We start from the raw sequence: 16536 nt of genomic DNA on the forward strand, positions 1-16536 counted from the left end.
GAGGAACAGGCGAATTGTTTTTACATCAAAATTCAATAAACATGTACACGCCTTTATTTCGTTGATATTATGAAACATTAATTTTCCTCCCTCAAGTAAGTATTCCCTTGACATCGTTTTTCTTGCTGTTACTTCTTCAAAGGATCCACATGTACTTGGTTTTTTTTTTCTTGAAATTCTTTTTCCAGCCACAATCGATGACGTGGATTAATTACAAGGCACATCTGAACAAATTACTTTGTCCAAATCAGTTTGGTCTACCGTCGTCCAGATTACAAAAATCAATCAGAAGGGAAATTCCACCTACATCGTATTTTCACCTTTCGCGAAGAGACGAGCTCATCGTTTATTGCTGTTGAAAGCACAGCATTTAGTGGGACCAAAATAAATGACATGTAGGCGTTATAAAGTTTTCACGAACAGCTGAAGTGCCATAGAGATTAATTATTCCGCAATAAATAGTTACATTATCCTGTAATTGAGCATTTTGGAAATTTGAGATCACATGAAACTCACTGTATCTGTATCAAAAAGTAGTCAACATTAATTTGCTCTAAAAACAGGCGAAGTAGTTTTAAAAAGTGACTCAAAACTGAATTTGAAACTCAATTTTCTCAAACCACTGTTGAACGCCTCGTGGCCAAATTTGTCCTGATACCGTCGGCCAATCTCCGACGAAGTGTATTGATGTGCTATAAGTTTAGCAACAAGCAAACTGAAACCTGGAGACGCGTCTTCTTATCTCCAAATTCTCCCTTCACCAACGTCCAGTTCAATGACGTAATTAATTATCATAAAACGTCGCAGAGTAACTTGTCCTCTTTCGAGTGGTCAACTGTGGTAAAATGTAGCAGATAAATTTCACATTAATTTTTATAAACAAAATCTTTTTGCCGTTACATACACAGAGGGCGTCCTTTCTTTTATGAAGTTTCCCTCATTCCTTATGTTTGGCATTCCACTCTTGATATACTTTTAACACTTGAGGAATTTCGAATGTTGTGAGCAAATATTTATGTCTTAGTGTTTAGTGCTATCTGCTTGTCTTCGTACTTCCATAAACCAATGAACTCGTTCGCAAGATCAAACGACGTAATGTGTCCGCGGAATCAAAACGTTTGGTTTGGTTCGATCCTCACAGAATATGATGGCTTTCAAATCTTTCAAACCCATCCTGAATGATCGAGAAATTAATATAAACTGTGAATGTGGTTCTTATTTCTTCGACAATAAGCCTAAATCCAGAGTTCCAAAAGGCGTAATATGGCAGTTAAATGAGCTGATCGACAAACACTCCGTGGATCCCAAAAGGCAAGTTTTCCACCTCGGCACGGGCCAACTCTTGGAAAGTCCTAGCGTCAAGAACGAGAAGGAACGGGTTCTTGGTCGGTTCTGCGTCCAACACTAAGGACAGCACCACGCCTGGTGAGAGAACAAGAGAGTGAACAAAGTCACGGTGACCAACACGTGCAGCCTCCGTGGGGGTTTTACTTGGTCTTCTTTTTATCAGTGACCTTTTTTTCTTGTAAAGCAGAAACGAAGACGTCACAGAGATCCCGATTTGAGTCAAGTCTAGAGTTTCGACAGATACTTTGCACCATAATTACCGTCATCCTCCGCCACTCCGTCGGGGTTGGGAACGAACACCGCCTCCGATGGGTAGTGGCTCCCGGACAGTGAACCCCACGTCAAGTGGGTTCTTGTCTTTGTGTCTATTTTTACGATCTGAAAAAGTAGAAGTAGAAATTAGCATTTTTAAGCCTAAACTGCTGAAACTGCTACATATACTTTGCAACAAGTGTGTGCAAGAAGGAAACCTTCATGATTCTTTGAGAAGTAAACTTTTACGTAAACCCTGTAACTATAACATGCAGCGGTTACTTAAGTGGTTACTTAGCTAAAAAAAAAAATACCAAGGAAAGGTGCACGACCCTTTGTGAAAATAAAAGTCCACACTTTTATACATTAATGCCCTTCTTACTGATCAATGTATATTTTCCCGAATACGCTTTACGCGCGCAGATCTATGAACGTAACAAAGATCGTGTGCCTTTTGGTGAAAGCGAAAATCTCAGTCGATCAACGTTTTTTTTTATGCGATACGGTTTTGTTCTTGCTCATCGGGCAGTGATGTTCGCGTCTATTCGTGAAAACGCAAAATACAATAATCGAGATTCCTGCTTCCACTTGACACAAATGATTTATTTTTGAGCGTGGAAGCATGTCACACAAGTTGAATAATAATTTTAAAAATCGACATTAAAAAATTGCCAATTGGACATCGCCGTCTATTTTTTAAAACGATGACGTTGTGCTTTCTCTACCGAGCCCGCTGCTTTGTGATGAGAGTCGTTGACACAGAGAGAGCAGGACTTCCCTGCAGTACTGATACATTGCAAAAATTGGTGTGTTAAATTTGACACCCCGATTTATCACAGGACTACACCAACACTTTTCACTTTTCAATTTGGTGTTACTTGGTGTTATTTCTAACACCATCCACTTATAGATAACACTTATAGGTGTGCTAAGTAACATCGCGGTGTTAAAGTAAACACACTATATGGTGTGGTCATCTGATAACACCAAAAAGTGTTGATTTTAACGCCACAGTTTTTGCAGTGTATGTTTGAGGTGGTCAAGCAAACTTCTATCGCCAAAATTCTATCGCCTAAAACAAAAGCAAAGAGTACCATTCTGACTTTGTAAATCATAACGGCCCAGCAGTGGACCCAAACACTTCCAAGAAATGACATTGTATTAAGTGTTCATGCATTACATGGTTTCTGACTTACCTCGCGCAGATTGTTTGGCAACCCGTATATATACCTGTAGGGTCGGCCGTTGTATTTCTCATAGTTGATTCGCGGTAGCTCAATTCCTGTGAAGACATGAACGCATGGTTAAAACGCATTTCGAAGTTGACAAGGAGGCGCACGATTACAATAACAATGCCCTCAATGCCCTCCATTTGTCGTAACATAAATTCCATTAAACTCTATTTAGCTTGACGTACGGCTTATTCTAAGACCCATTAGCTACGGAAAACTTTTTTGCTGAGGACTAGGTTGTCAGTGTACCAAAGTGGTTGCACGTATAAAAGCATAGTTTCAACACGGGCAGTATTGCCAAGCGATCCACGACGGTACGCAATCATAACAGAAACGCCTTATCACAGCGGACATAAAATTAGGCGCAGCTGTATGGGGCACCCTATATGACTTTATTAGTATAATATATTATAAAATAATATATTTATGACGAAACTAATATTTACAGGACGAAAGTGAAATAAATCTAAGACGAAACATATATAAAGGACGAAAGAAATTAGGAAGAAACTAATACATAAAGCACGAAACCAATCTATGCATAGGACAAAAGTACATTTAAAGGACAAAGATTATTTATATAGGACGAAAATTAATAAATATACGACCAAATTCGTATATAAATGACAAAACTATGTACATATAAATATAGAACGAAAATAATAGGACAAAACTAATCATAGGCCTATATAGGACGCAACTAATAAATATAGGATGAAAGTAATAAATATAAAACGAAACTAAAAAATAAAACAAAACTATAAAAACTTACAGAACGATACTAATAAATAGGACAGGGTGCCGCCCCAAGATGAAGTGCACGCCCAATTGGCGAAAGAAAGACAGGTAGTGACAAGCGGGTCCTTACATTGCTACCAGTGTCAGGCATTACGCGAGTACCACTGGCATTACTAGCAGCAGGCCTAGGCCCATTGCTAGTGGGTATAACATTTGTTGCAACTAATTCACGGAAAGCAGGGTTTTGAAGGATGTTTTCAACCACATGAACTTTTCGTACTAGAACGTTTTCAATTTTCCAACGTTTGAGCCGTGGTTCAGGATCACAGTTCCACTCTTTTTGACAAATCTCTCTGACAAGTAAAGTGTGATATGACGTCCACCGTATCATCAAGAGTGGCATTGAAAGAGCTCCATAAGAGTTACTGGAAACAGTAATTTTTCCCGTAAAAGTTACAACAACCGTCAGAAAGTAATGGCATATCTCAAAAAGTGAAATTTAGCAAGGAAAATTCCGAAGCATTTACTTGGTTACATGTTTTTGTTTTTTTTAATAGACAAATCTCACAGGTTTGTATACAGGGGCATCGAGTGTTAATGTTGTCCGTGTAACTCTCCAAACCGGGTATGGCGCACAAGCGGCACGACGTCCGCGAACCGGTCGGTAGATGGCTTATATATTTTACGTTTTCATCTTGTATAAGATGTTACATTTTGCTCCATATCACAACCGGTCTGGCGTCGAAGTTGCGTCCCATTTATTAATTTTGTTCTAAACTTATTATTTTCGTTCTATATTTTTTAGTTTCGTTCTATATTTATTACTTTCATCCAATATCTATTAGTTTCGTTCTATATTTCTTAGTTTTGTCCTGTGTATATTATTTTCATCCTATATTCATTAGTTTCGTCATTTTATATGAATTTGTAGTATATTTATTAGTTTTCGTCCTATACAGACCATCTTTGTCCTTTAAACTACTTTTGCCCTGCATATAAATTAGTTTCGTGCTTTATGTATTAGTTTCGTCCTATATGTATTTCTTTCGTCTTTTGTATATTTGTTTCGTTTTAGATTGATATCACTTTCGTCCTATTTAAATTAGTTTCGGTATATTATTTTCGTTTGATTTTTTTTACTAATAAAGTTACGAGGGCGCTTCATAGAGCTAGCACGGCAAAGTTGGATAAGTTAATTAAACTTAATTAATACAGGCGTTTCACAGCAGTGCGACTCCGAGAGTTTGCAACGCACTGGCCAATCATAATGCGCGAAATCTGTCAACCCAATGCTCGTTGGAGAGGGTCGGCAGGTTTCGCGCATTGTGATTTGCCAACGCGTTGCAAACTCTTGGAGGCGTACTATTAAGATTCGCCCGGATTGGCCGACTGAATGTTTGCGTAGATGCTATATTAAGCCCGTGCAAACACGGACGCTGGCATGGCGGATGTCTCTCTGGTTTGTAAACGACTGCTTCCGTCTTGAAATCGCGTATGGAAACCAGGATTTAATTAACCATTGAGGTAAGCTTCGAGATGATCCTTAGTCACCAATTAATTGGCGTTTGATGTGAGCGGGGAACCGAAGGGTTGGGGCACTTGGAGTACACAAAGCAAAAATAATAATAATTAATGCGCCCTCCAAGTTGTACAAAGAGTGAAACTACGCGCTTTCCAATTTTGGAATTTTTACCAATTTTGGAATGAACGGAGCGAATCAGTCTCAGCCACTCCCATCATAAAAATCATTACAAATCTATTGTGATGGAGGACAACTTCTCCTCTGATAGCCAGTGTATTCACGTTGTACCCTTTAATAATACGGCCGTTTACTGTAGTGGGCCTCCGAGAGTTTGCAACGCGTTGGCCAATCACAATACGCGAAATCTGTCGACCCAATGCACGTCTGGAAATGGTCGACAAATTTCGCGCGTTGTGATTGGCCAACGCGTTGCAAACTCTTGGAGGCGCTCCATTGTGAATCACCCATACTGTGGAAATACTGAATGTAGATTCTTTGTGGCAGTTGGTCCGAACTCTATAAGTTTACCTGCTGCTTCTGTCTTCAAAATATACTGTTCGTGTATTCCACTAGATTTATGTAATAATTTCTGAACAACTCACTTTGATCTGAAAGATCCTCGTGTGTGCAGAAAACTTTGCCTGGACCAATCAGTTTAGCAGTGGCTCGGCTACCGGCAAGCGTAACAAGTTCTTTAGTATCCTTCTAGTTTAGGAAAAACACATCCAATATACATGTATAATATTCTGCTTGACCATACTGATGTAGAATATCGAGTTTGGTCTAGACCCACTGCTGAAGTTGGCACTATATTGCGTTTGCTTTCCTGCTAACGCCAGTAAAAGCCACGTCAAACGAAACGTTTTGGAACCCCGGAAGGGGTTCAAACGGTTTGCACTCAGGCGCAGTCTTTTTCGGAGATTATAATTTCCCACGTGATTCTTCATAACCCTTCGAATCGAAATGGTATATCTCATTCCCTGAACTAAGCGAAACCTCAATTGACTCACCTTCAGGTCCAAGGGCAGAACGAAGCGAACCGCCCGCAAGTCTTCTTCGTTTGAGGCAACCATTCTTCGCGCTGCCTCCAGACCAGCGCTGTCCATTATGTTGGCATCAGCATGGCGGCACAGATCGACGACCATGTGTCCATCCTCCTCGTAGGCATTGATGAAATGTAAGCAGAAGAAGGAATCGGCGAGGTACTCGGTGGACACCACCTCGCCGGTGCGCAGATGCACGAGATAGAAACGGGACCTGAGTTGCAAAAACAAGTATCAGGTAACACAAACAGTCCTCTATCCGATGTTATGAACCTGCTTTGCAGAAAGGATTGTCAATAGCAATTTTTGGCTGAGTAAAACAGTTTGTAAACCAGTCAGAAGCAATTACGACTTGTATAATTTCATCCTGTGAAATGCAAGCTCATAACCTGGTGTTGCTGAAGATAAATTTTCTGTGTTATAGGGAATTCGTGTGTTTGAACCCAGCGACGTAAGACACTTTCCTTACGATATCCTGTCGACATCTTTTAACACGCCTGTCATGGAAACGGTGGCGCGAACAATGCAAATCGAAGAACTGTATACGTGTATCGTGTACATTTACTTCTTTTCTGCAGAATTCTACCCTGTGTTTTCGTCCATCAGATACCACAGGAATACTTCAAGACTTATAAAAAGAATTCATTTATGCATAAGCACGGGCGCAACCGTAAGTTGAAGTGGAATTGAAATTGAACGGAGTGCATATCTTATAATTTTTTTTTCATATCTGGCTTTTTCTTCGAAAGGCCTATCATTAATTGTAGGCCCCAGCTTCATCTCTTCAGGCATCTGTTTTAGGAAAACTGACTTCAACATTCGTCGGTACCCTTTTTAAGACAAAAAATATCAACCCTTGTAATTTGAGACCAAAACTTATAAGATTTTGGATTGGATGGAGCATTCTTGACGTCCAAATAAGTTATTCTGGAGCAACTGGAGAAACTAAGTATCGAACTAAGGGTCTGAACAAACTTTGGATCTGAAAAATATTTTTCCCTGGAAATCTGCATCGTACTTCTGCTCGGGATAAAAGCTCAGACAGGTACTCGGGGCAACCTCCCGCAATTTGGCGGTGAGAATCTTGAGGACGTTCACCACGAAGGGCTGTTCCAGGAAGATGATGTAGTTTTTAGTCATTCCAAAGCTGTGAAAGTAGCTGGGATACAGCGACGAAGAGGCTGGTATACGGCAAATTGCCCTCGATCCTTTCATTGGTTCCTCGTTGTCTCCTGCAAAAAAGTGCGAAGAAAACGATCGTGTTATATGGACTTCCAGCCTGTGTTACCTTCATGTGAAAGAACCTTTACTCTCTTCAACTTTCTGGCACTGTAAACTTGACGAGATGGGTTTTTTTTGAGTCACGAACACCGATTTTTGTTTGATGACGTCACCGAATTTCGATGTGTGTCATCGGAAAATGTACTTGATTTTGTGTATGATGAGATCTCCGAAGAAACACTTATCAAATGACAGGGTGAAATAAACAGGACACTGAACGTCTCAAAGTTTCCCTTCTGTAACTTCCAGGATGACGCCTCATTATTATGAAAACTCACAAAATTTCATGAAAGTACATCAAACAAATCTCAAACGTGGCATAGCTGTTTTTGTTGTACCACCAGAGGGCGTTCTTTTCCTTTTACGACGTCAGCAATTAGTGCTCAGAATACAGTTCCTAATTTTCTATATATTTGGATCGGTATAAAATTTTTCTGTTTTTCATTGCTCTTCCAGTTAGGGGCCTATGTTGCCCAAGATCATGGGCGGGGATCCCGGGGATGGGGGGGGGGATATATCAGCCACTTGTGTGTGTGGGGGGGGTGGGGTCATCCCCCACACGCCCTTTTCAAGTCACTGACGGCGTCACGATCTCACCTGGAATGGAGGCCATGCTGAGCTTAAGTTATGAAAAACTGACCAGTTTCCTCTGTATTTGACCTAGTCACTTCACAACCCATGAAATTTAACTAACTTGCCCAGACGTTACTTTCCAACTGCACTCCTGCCAATCCAAAACTCGTTATTTGTCAACCAGCTTTTTGCCTCCTATTCAGTCGAGCAAGCAAAGCAACTTTTAAACACAACAGTTAAATGTTGCCTGCAATGTCAAACCTGAGGGTTGGACAGTAGAGGAGAAACACATCTTGTTTGGCCAGTGGCGTCTTGATGATACTGTATGTGACATTTCTCCCAAAGGTTGTTCCCATGTTGTACACGCAACCATCGTCACTGTAGTGTGGATGCGCAGAAGCCATGTTCACTGCTACGTGATCAGTGATCGTAACCTTCAGAAAGAAGATTTTCTTCATATCATTACAAAAACTCTGCAGGTATTAAAATAATGTAATCTCAAAGAGACATCATCTTGAAAAAAGTGACCATCACCACGAGAATATCGCCCAAATGCACGTTTACCTTACTCGTCACTTTGAGGGTCCGAGGATCTACCTTGCACATCAAACTGCTTTCCGTTAAGGCGTAGAAATGGTCCTGTCCCAGATGCAGCCAGTTCACGCTACAGTTATCGGTGGCGTCGTGTAAGGGCTTCGTGAAATAGGAGAAGAGGTGTCTGAAGTAGCTCTTGCAGGGATCCCTGTAGACGGCCGTACCATAGCCAAGAACAACTATGCGCTTCTCAGCCATAGCCAATTCGTATGCATCACTCTCTAGGTACCTGTTTAGGGATCAGATAAAAGGAGAGGTAGATGGACTGTCACCTCATGGTTACCTTCAGTTTGGCAGTGGTTTCTCTTTTCTTTTTGACTGAGCCGAGTGTGCATTTCAACCAAGGAGCAAATTCCCGCAAGCTAATTTTCCGCAAACTTGACTCATTTTTGTGTCGGGTGCCACTGGGACAGGCAAGTACTTAAAGAAAGAGGGTTGTTGCCTTGACAGGGATTCACCTGCTCTGATACGACACTTGTCCGTCCTCAATGATGAATCGATGAAGAAGAGCGAAGCCGTCAAAAAAGCTACCGACCTCCTGCTCCCCGGCCTCGAAGAGCCCCGGCCCATTACGGAGAAACGAGCCTTTCAGCCACTTTGGGATCTCGCCTAAAGAAAATAAATAAATAAAAGTCAAGGAGTTTGTAGTACCAACACGCAACGACATTCAGGGCTGGGAGTTCCCATTCCGGTGAATTGTAAACCCTGTACAGACGTTTGGAGAAGTTTGACAAGAGAAGGTACCAGTAGAGCGTTTGGCAAGTGACTATTTGAAAGTAAAAACAACACCCCAAGAACAGTGACAGGATTTTGCCTTTCTTTCATTTCTCTGTATGCCCATGTAGTACATGTAGTGACAGTAGGTAATAGTGACAATACGCAGAGGTAACTATACCAGTGGTTAACTGGAGTACATTTTGCAGCGGGGCACTTGGGGTCCTCATTTCTGGAGGGGGCACCCAGTGAGATTGGTAACACTTCAAACAGTGACCAAGGCGGACCATCACAAGATTTTCTTCCTTCTCTAATTTCTGAGTAGGGGAGGTGGGCACACAGGGGGTGTACTGGCCTCGAGCGCAGGGGGTGGTGGTTAAAGTTCCCGACACATACATTGATCATCCGACAGAGGGACTTCTAAAACCATGGAGCAATGGATGCATGTCATCCTTCAAGAAATCACCGTTGGAAAATACGACTCTCAGCTTACCGGTGACGTTCGCACGTCGAGGTTCATGACTCTCTCGATGAATAGAAGTCAGAATTTGGCGAAAAGGGCATTCCACCTCCTCTCCATCATCAGCACAGTTAGATCTCCCAGACGACATATACCCGAATCAAAGTGACGAATTGTTACTCTGTTTATGTAGAGTTGATGAGATGTGTATAATGGCTACCAAGATGGTAAGTCGTTGAATGTTGCCAAAGGATTCTGGGAAGGGGAAAATCATGTTCTCATTACGATTAGTACATTGACTGGTGGCTGTAGGAGCACGGTTACAGATAAATAACGAGCAATAGCCAATGGTGGATCGTGGAAAGCATTTTACTCGCGCTTGAGTAAAGCAGGGAGATTGCTGGCGGTATATTTTGCTCACCACGCATGTGCAAGTGTGCACTAACTGTCAGTTAGAGGTCAAGCCAAGAGGGAGTAATAATCTTGTCCGTCCATTTTGAATCTGCCGGTAAAAATTATCCGGTATGTACAAAATGTATGACAAACGTAACTCGTCGATTTTCACAGAAAGAAGCTGCTGTCCATGTCCACTTTGCACAGACAAGGGTATGTGTTCTTATCAAACTAACGTTTTAAGTGTGCAATTTGATAAATTCTTTCTTTCAAAACAAGTACATGTACTTGTAAAGTGAAAGCATAGCAATGTTAAGCGTGAGGATTAAATTCCTGGTGGCCGCGAAAGCGAATGTGCAGAGTTCAGGAATTTAAAAAGAAGACATCGGATTTTCATTAGTATAGGTATCACATCCTCATCAACACCCGTACAGTTCATATTTCACGTGAATACGGGCGATTCACAATAGCGCGCCTCCAAGACATTTCCTCGATGCATGCAGACTAGTTTCCCCTCAAGCACCATTTTCCCATAGGAAAGCATATGGTCCATCCTCAAACAGTTGTGCAGTAAAAAATGCTTTCAAAAGGCTCTTTTAAAGACAAACACAACAGCGAAGGCTACTTTGACCAAGGAGCTGGGGTTTGTCACGAATTTAAAACAAGTCTCACGGATTCCACAAGTCGAGGATTTAAAGATATCAAGAGGACGTTTTAACCAGCTTCACTTTTACGGACCCAAAAAATCGACTCCATTGGCATAGCATTAGCACACGTGTGCGTTGCATTCGGCCGTCAATATCCCCCGGGAGCGATTTTGACGGATACGCAAAGCTCGGCGCAAGTGTTGACGCGCATATTGAAAGGAGCCTTTGTCCTCAACAATCCTTTAAAACGAAAAGCTTCGTCGGCTTTTACTGACACTATTCGGTTTGGGTCCGCTCTGTTATGAATTCTTCACAACTTACGTACACGGACACCAGGCCGCGCAGTGAACTGTTTTGTTTATCGAAAAGGTACCTTCAGCTCTTCCGTTGGAAAACACCATTGCCGGATCTCTGCAGAGGTCAACAGAAATCAGCTGATTACAAGATTTAGGCTAAATGTATTTCAGTATTACTCATCCAACTGATTTTGCAAGAAGCGAAAGGTATATAATTTGTGTGGATCCAGGTGTTTATCTGATTTTTTTTACAACTTTTGGTCCAGCGTTATTTACTAATCATGCTGTTGGTTGGGTTTACTTTGGTCAAAACCACAAATAAAGCGCACGTTTATGTGCGATATTTTCAGGCGGATCGTTGCAATTAACCCTGTGCATCTGATGCTCCCCCCGGGCGAACTTACTCCTGCCCGTTTTACACTACTGTTATTACCCCGGGGATACAATTTTCAATCCTAGTCCCGAGTAAGGGTAAGCTGTGAAGTTGTCTAAAAAAAACCAGCGCTCTGATAGGGCTGAGCACTGCAACAGTTACCGTGGAGATAGAGTTATCCAATGCATGAGTTGCACATGTTCAAAAGTATGCGTGAATAGTGCAAACCACAAAAGGGGTATCGTACATGCATAGGCTTACTTCCACTTCCCTGCAGCATAAAGGAAAAGGGATTATTACTCAAGAAACCGCATAGGCTCGTGTACTCATTAAGTATGCAAATCCTTTGGTCCGTCTGCTTAACTGTCTGCTCCAGCAAGTTCTCAGCAAAGGACAATGACATGATCCATGTGATGTCAAATGAAATGTGTGATTAACGATCTGACTTCATGATACATTATTCGAATGGGAACAATTTAGTGGGAAAAAGGCAAGACAAATATAGAAAGTGTTCAAGCTAAAAGGACATGAACACCAATCAAAGTGAATAATTCATACATGGAATATGAATGCTAGCAACTTTGGTCTTGAAGGTGTAAAACGGGTTTTTACACGAAAAGTATCTCTAAGCAGGATAGATGACCGCCATTTTGCCTTTTCTCCGAGCCTCGACCATTCATGGATGCGCGGTAATGCAATTACCTCGTCATGGACAACAGAGGGTGTCTTTTAATTGCGGCATGCAGGTGGCTGCATGGTTATGAATGGTGTACTATTTGAATTATAAATGCTGGTTGAATTCGTCAATTAAAATTGAAGGTGTGTTGACGGAGCCCTGACGTTACTGAACGTGTTGGCGCGTTGTGTGGACGGTTTTAACTTGGACCGAAACTTATTCCTCCAAAACCTTGAACAAAGTTCATATGACTTATAGAAAGTTGCTACCCCAAGATGTTAATACATTGGACCAAAATAGGTTTAATAACTTCAGAGCACAGTTTAACACCCATCAAAGGTTTCAAAGGGTCCAAGAATTAAAATCTATTCCTGGACAAAACTTGGTAAGAGAGGAAAAAACTATCAAGGATAGGCTGAAACCTGAAGAATGAAACTAGAAGAAAATGGTGACATGAGCAAGATATAAGGGCTGTACCTTAGGCGTCAATAAGGTGGCAAAGTGTAAGAAACTTACCAAAGGTGCAGCAGACACTTGAGAGATGCAAAGTACTAATGCTAGGGGTTTGACTGGCGTGCGTCCTCTTCCTTAAAGATGCTGGGATGATGAATCATGGATGAATGAATATAGGGTATCCAATTGTCCACACAGATAGTGGCAGCCAGAACAATAGGGCAGACGGGGAGCCAGTACTAGACAAAACATGGTGGTGTCGGGGGATGCTACTCCTATGAGGACAAGTAAAACTGAGGAAAAAATCTATTTCTGACGTAATTACGCACTTCGTTTTTGCAAATCCGGCTTCCTTGACCGCTCCACGCATTAGCAGTGCATGTACTCTACATTGTACATGCCGATTCAAACATGTAGCTCGGTATTTTTAATGGCGGTGTCAGTCACTGACAGTGGAATATAAGGCCAAGTTTTGCGTCCGTTCAATTCCGTATCTGCATCAATTAGGCTTACTGTGCATGCATACTGTTGTTACCGTAAATATATCTTTTATTTTCGTCCTGTTGAAGGGAAATAATTTTTTCTGTAAAACTCTTTCTCTCCATAGCAAATATTTAAAACTTTTTTTTTTGTTTTGTTTTATAAATTGCCAGAATAAATCCTTCTTGCGCAAAAGTCGCCAAGCTACGGTAACAGTTTTATAGATACATGTACATGTTATAGATTGTAGTGACAATTCAAAACTTGAATTAAGCCGTAATAAACCAGAAATGCTCCACGCCACACAGATGTCTACATTTCCACTGATTCAAGTCCTTATACAGCGCTTAATCTTTCGACGACTATATAGGCTATTTTGTCAGAGTTTCCACGAAGGGATAACTTCGTGAAAACTCTGACGAAAAATTCCTTCTTGAAAACTCTAACGAAATAGCCTAGTCGCTGAAAGATAAAGCACCGTATAAGGACTTGAATAAGTTGGAAAAAGTCGGACATCTGTATGACGTTGAGCCACAATAATTTCTTTCCTCGGAATTCTTTCAAGGCAGAATCGATTCAGTGTACTGCACCGACCGTCCTGGCCAGGTTATTTTGTCAAAGTAACTTACAATCTTCGAGATAATGAAACTCAAGTAAGGAACAAATTTACATTTTTTTAGTTTTCACGAAGAAACGAATTTAGTGTGCATGGATGGGTAAATTGTCCGGCGAACTCAAACAAGGTGCAATTTGGATTTTGAGTTTCACGAACAGACAAATGAATGTCATGGAAATTAATCACTCCGCAATTGATTGTTCCATTATTCTGTAATTGTTGTATTTTGAAATTTCAGGTGTCAGCTTACTATGTGTGTCAAAAAGTTGCCAATGTGGGCCCAAAAATGGGCAGAATTCAAAAAGTGACCAACTTAAAACTCTGTCTTCTCATTCATCACCCCCGTGGCAGAATTTGTCCGGATCCCTTCATGAAAACTCTAGACTAGAGGTTTGTAACCGGCGAACTAATACCTGAAGACGCGCCTTCTCATCTCTAGATTCTCTCTGCATCAACGGCCAGCTTAATGACGTCAGCATCATAAAACTTCATGGAATATGTTGGTTTTTGTAGTTTGAGTGTTAAATGGTCAGCTATGGTAACCTGTATGTAGCAATAAATTCCACATAAATTTTTTTCTACACCTTTTGGCCACTCAAAGAGCCTCCTTTCATTCACTTAGCTTCTGTCATGTATATATTGCCACCGACACTACGAACTGACACTTATTCTCAAGTGGGCAGAGGTGGTAGCAAGTCATGTTTTGCAAGTCCAAGTCAAGTCACAAGTCAAAAACAGATAGCTGCAAGTCAAGTCACAAGTCACAGAAATAGCCAGTCCAACTCGAGTCCAAGTCAAATAACTCGAGTATACAACTCAAGTGGGTGTGAGTTCGTGAGAGCTGCGCCATCAACAACTTCGGGTTCACGAACTGCCATAGCACTCGGTACGTCACGTCGGCACTAACGGGAAATAGACTGATTTTTGTTTTCACGAGCTGACACCCAAACTTGTTGTGGCAATACCGTGAATGCGGAGGAAAATGCTTTGAAAAAGGTTTGATATGAATTTACTCCATCCACATACTGGTTGCCTCACTCGGTGGTGGGATTAAGATCAGTTCGTGAAAACGAAAATGTACGGGATGCACGCCAGGTGTGAAGCACTGTATACTTGGTGTCCCTTCGTGAAAACCATAATAACTCGGTTCTCTGAAATTTCATACAAATGCAGCGCACTCACGCACTCCTGAGTGGCAGTTCGTGGTGTCGATGACGATAAGTTTACCTGTCACTCTTGGCAATTATCTTTAACCCCTGGGAGTTTAGATTGTCTTGGATAAATATTTCTATTTTTATTTTCTACTTATCGTCGTACTTCCATAAACAAATGAAGTCGATCGCAAGATCAAGCGATTTTGATTGTGTATGCGGGAATCTGAAGGATGTTCCAAAAGGAGTAAGATGGCAGTCAAAATTAAAGAGCTGATCGACAAACAATCCGTGAATCCTGAAAGACAAGTCTTCCACCTCGGCACAGGCCAACTCTTGGAAAGTCCGAGCGTCAAGCACGAGAAGGAACTGGTTCTTGGTCGGCTCTGCCTCCAGCACTAAGGACAGCACCACGCCTGGTGAGAGTACAAGAGAAAGAAGGAAGTCCTGTTGAAAGACGCGCACAGAGCCCTCGGATATTAAACTTGTCGTCTTGCACAAACATTCTAATTAACTGTATATTCCTATGACACACGTCAAAAATTCTGTGACGCCGTAAATCAATATTCCCGATTTCTTCGTGTTTGTAACAAAACAATCCCGTCTCGTCTAGTCCTGTGTGCTAATTTGTTGTTGACTTGCTACCCCGGTCTTCCAGCAACCTAGACTGCTTGCTCCTACCTAGACAAGTAGAAGATAGCGTTCAAGAGTCAGTTTAAGGGCAGCTTATACCATTCACTGAAGTAACCACCAAGCAAAATGTTGCATCGACCTGCAACATTAGCACTGAACTTGCCTACCAACGAGATCGATTGGTAAATGTTTATGGTATAGGCCTCGAGGAATGAATTGTGCCCGAGAACAAGCTTTCCAAACACCTCCTGCCAATCCAAAATAAGTACATGTAGTTTGTCAACCAGTTTCTTGCCTCCTCTTCTAAGCAAAGGAAAGTAACTTTTAAACCCATTGCTCACATGATATTGCCTGCATTTTCAAACCTGAGGGTTGGACAGTAGTGGAGAAACGCGTCTTCTTTTGTAAGTTGCGCTTTGATGATATTTCTTCCACAGGTTATCGTACACGTAATCGTCACAGTAATATGGGTGTGCAGAGGACGTGTTCACTGCAACCGGTACGTTATCCCAACCTTCAAAAAGATCCTTTTCTACTTGTTTATAACTTAACATTTTCGTTGGCATTAGTAATACTCTTCATAGAAACGTTAGCGCAAAACCAAAATGATCATTAAGATTAAAGGCCCAAATGCACGTTTACCTTACTCGTCATTTTGAGGGTCTGAGGATCTACCTTCCACATCAAACTGCTTTCCGTTAAGGCGTAAAAATGGTCCTGTCCGAGATGCAGCCAGTTCACGCTACAGTTATCGGTGGCGTCGTGTAAGGGCTTCGTGAAATAGGAGAAGAGGTGTCTGAAGTAGCTCTTGCAGGGATCCCTGTAGACGGCCGTACCATAGCCAAGAACAACTATGCGCTTCTCAGCCATAGCCAATTCGTATGCATCACTATCTTGATTCCTCTTGGGGGATCGGATTAATGGACCATAAAAATCATGGTCACGCTTAAATTCCATAATGCTGTTACTCTTCTTTTTGACTGTGGTGGGTGAGCATTCTTCTTCTAACTGCGATGGTTGACCGTTATCTGAATCCATACTTGATGCTAGTTCCGACAAGCT

General features: G+C 41.6%; 1 protein-coding gene and 1 long non-coding RNA gene across 2 annotated transcripts in view; one reads left to right on the forward strand and one right to left on the reverse strand.

The window, feature by feature from the left end:
• Nucleotides 1-16536, forward strand: part of LOC147799620 (uncharacterized) — a 34482-nt gene that overhangs the window by 11198 nt on the left and 6748 nt on the right. Inside the window, exon 2 of the long non-coding RNA XR_015424948.1 lies at nt 6108-6372. This is a non-coding gene — a long non-coding RNA (uncharacterized LOC147799620). The remainder of the gene's footprint in view (nt 1-6107; nt 6373-16536) is intronic.
• Nucleotides 32-12816, reverse strand: LOC110986662 (beta,beta-carotene 15,15'-dioxygenase-like). The gene is made up of 11 exons (XM_087135174.1): nt 12658-12816; nt 9790-10011; nt 9041-9191; nt 8553-8811; nt 8283-8422; nt 7153-7368; nt 6102-6348; nt 5694-5796; nt 2796-2881; nt 1608-1725; nt 32-1422 (listed from the first exon to the last, which is right to left on the reverse strand). The coding sequence occupies exons 2-11, from the start codon at nt 9905-9907 to the stop codon at nt 1271-1273; spliced, it is 1590 nt and encodes a 529-aa protein (XP_086991300.1). The 5' UTR covers nt 9908-10011; nt 12658-12816; the 3' UTR covers nt 32-1270.

This window comes from Acanthaster planci, linkage group LG03 (genome assembly GCF_054643075.1).
Source record: "Acanthaster planci isolate LZ-2023a linkage group LG03, COTS_SCS, whole genome shotgun sequence".
NCBI lineage: Eukaryota > Metazoa > Echinodermata > Asteroidea > Valvatida > Acanthasteridae > Acanthaster > Acanthaster planci.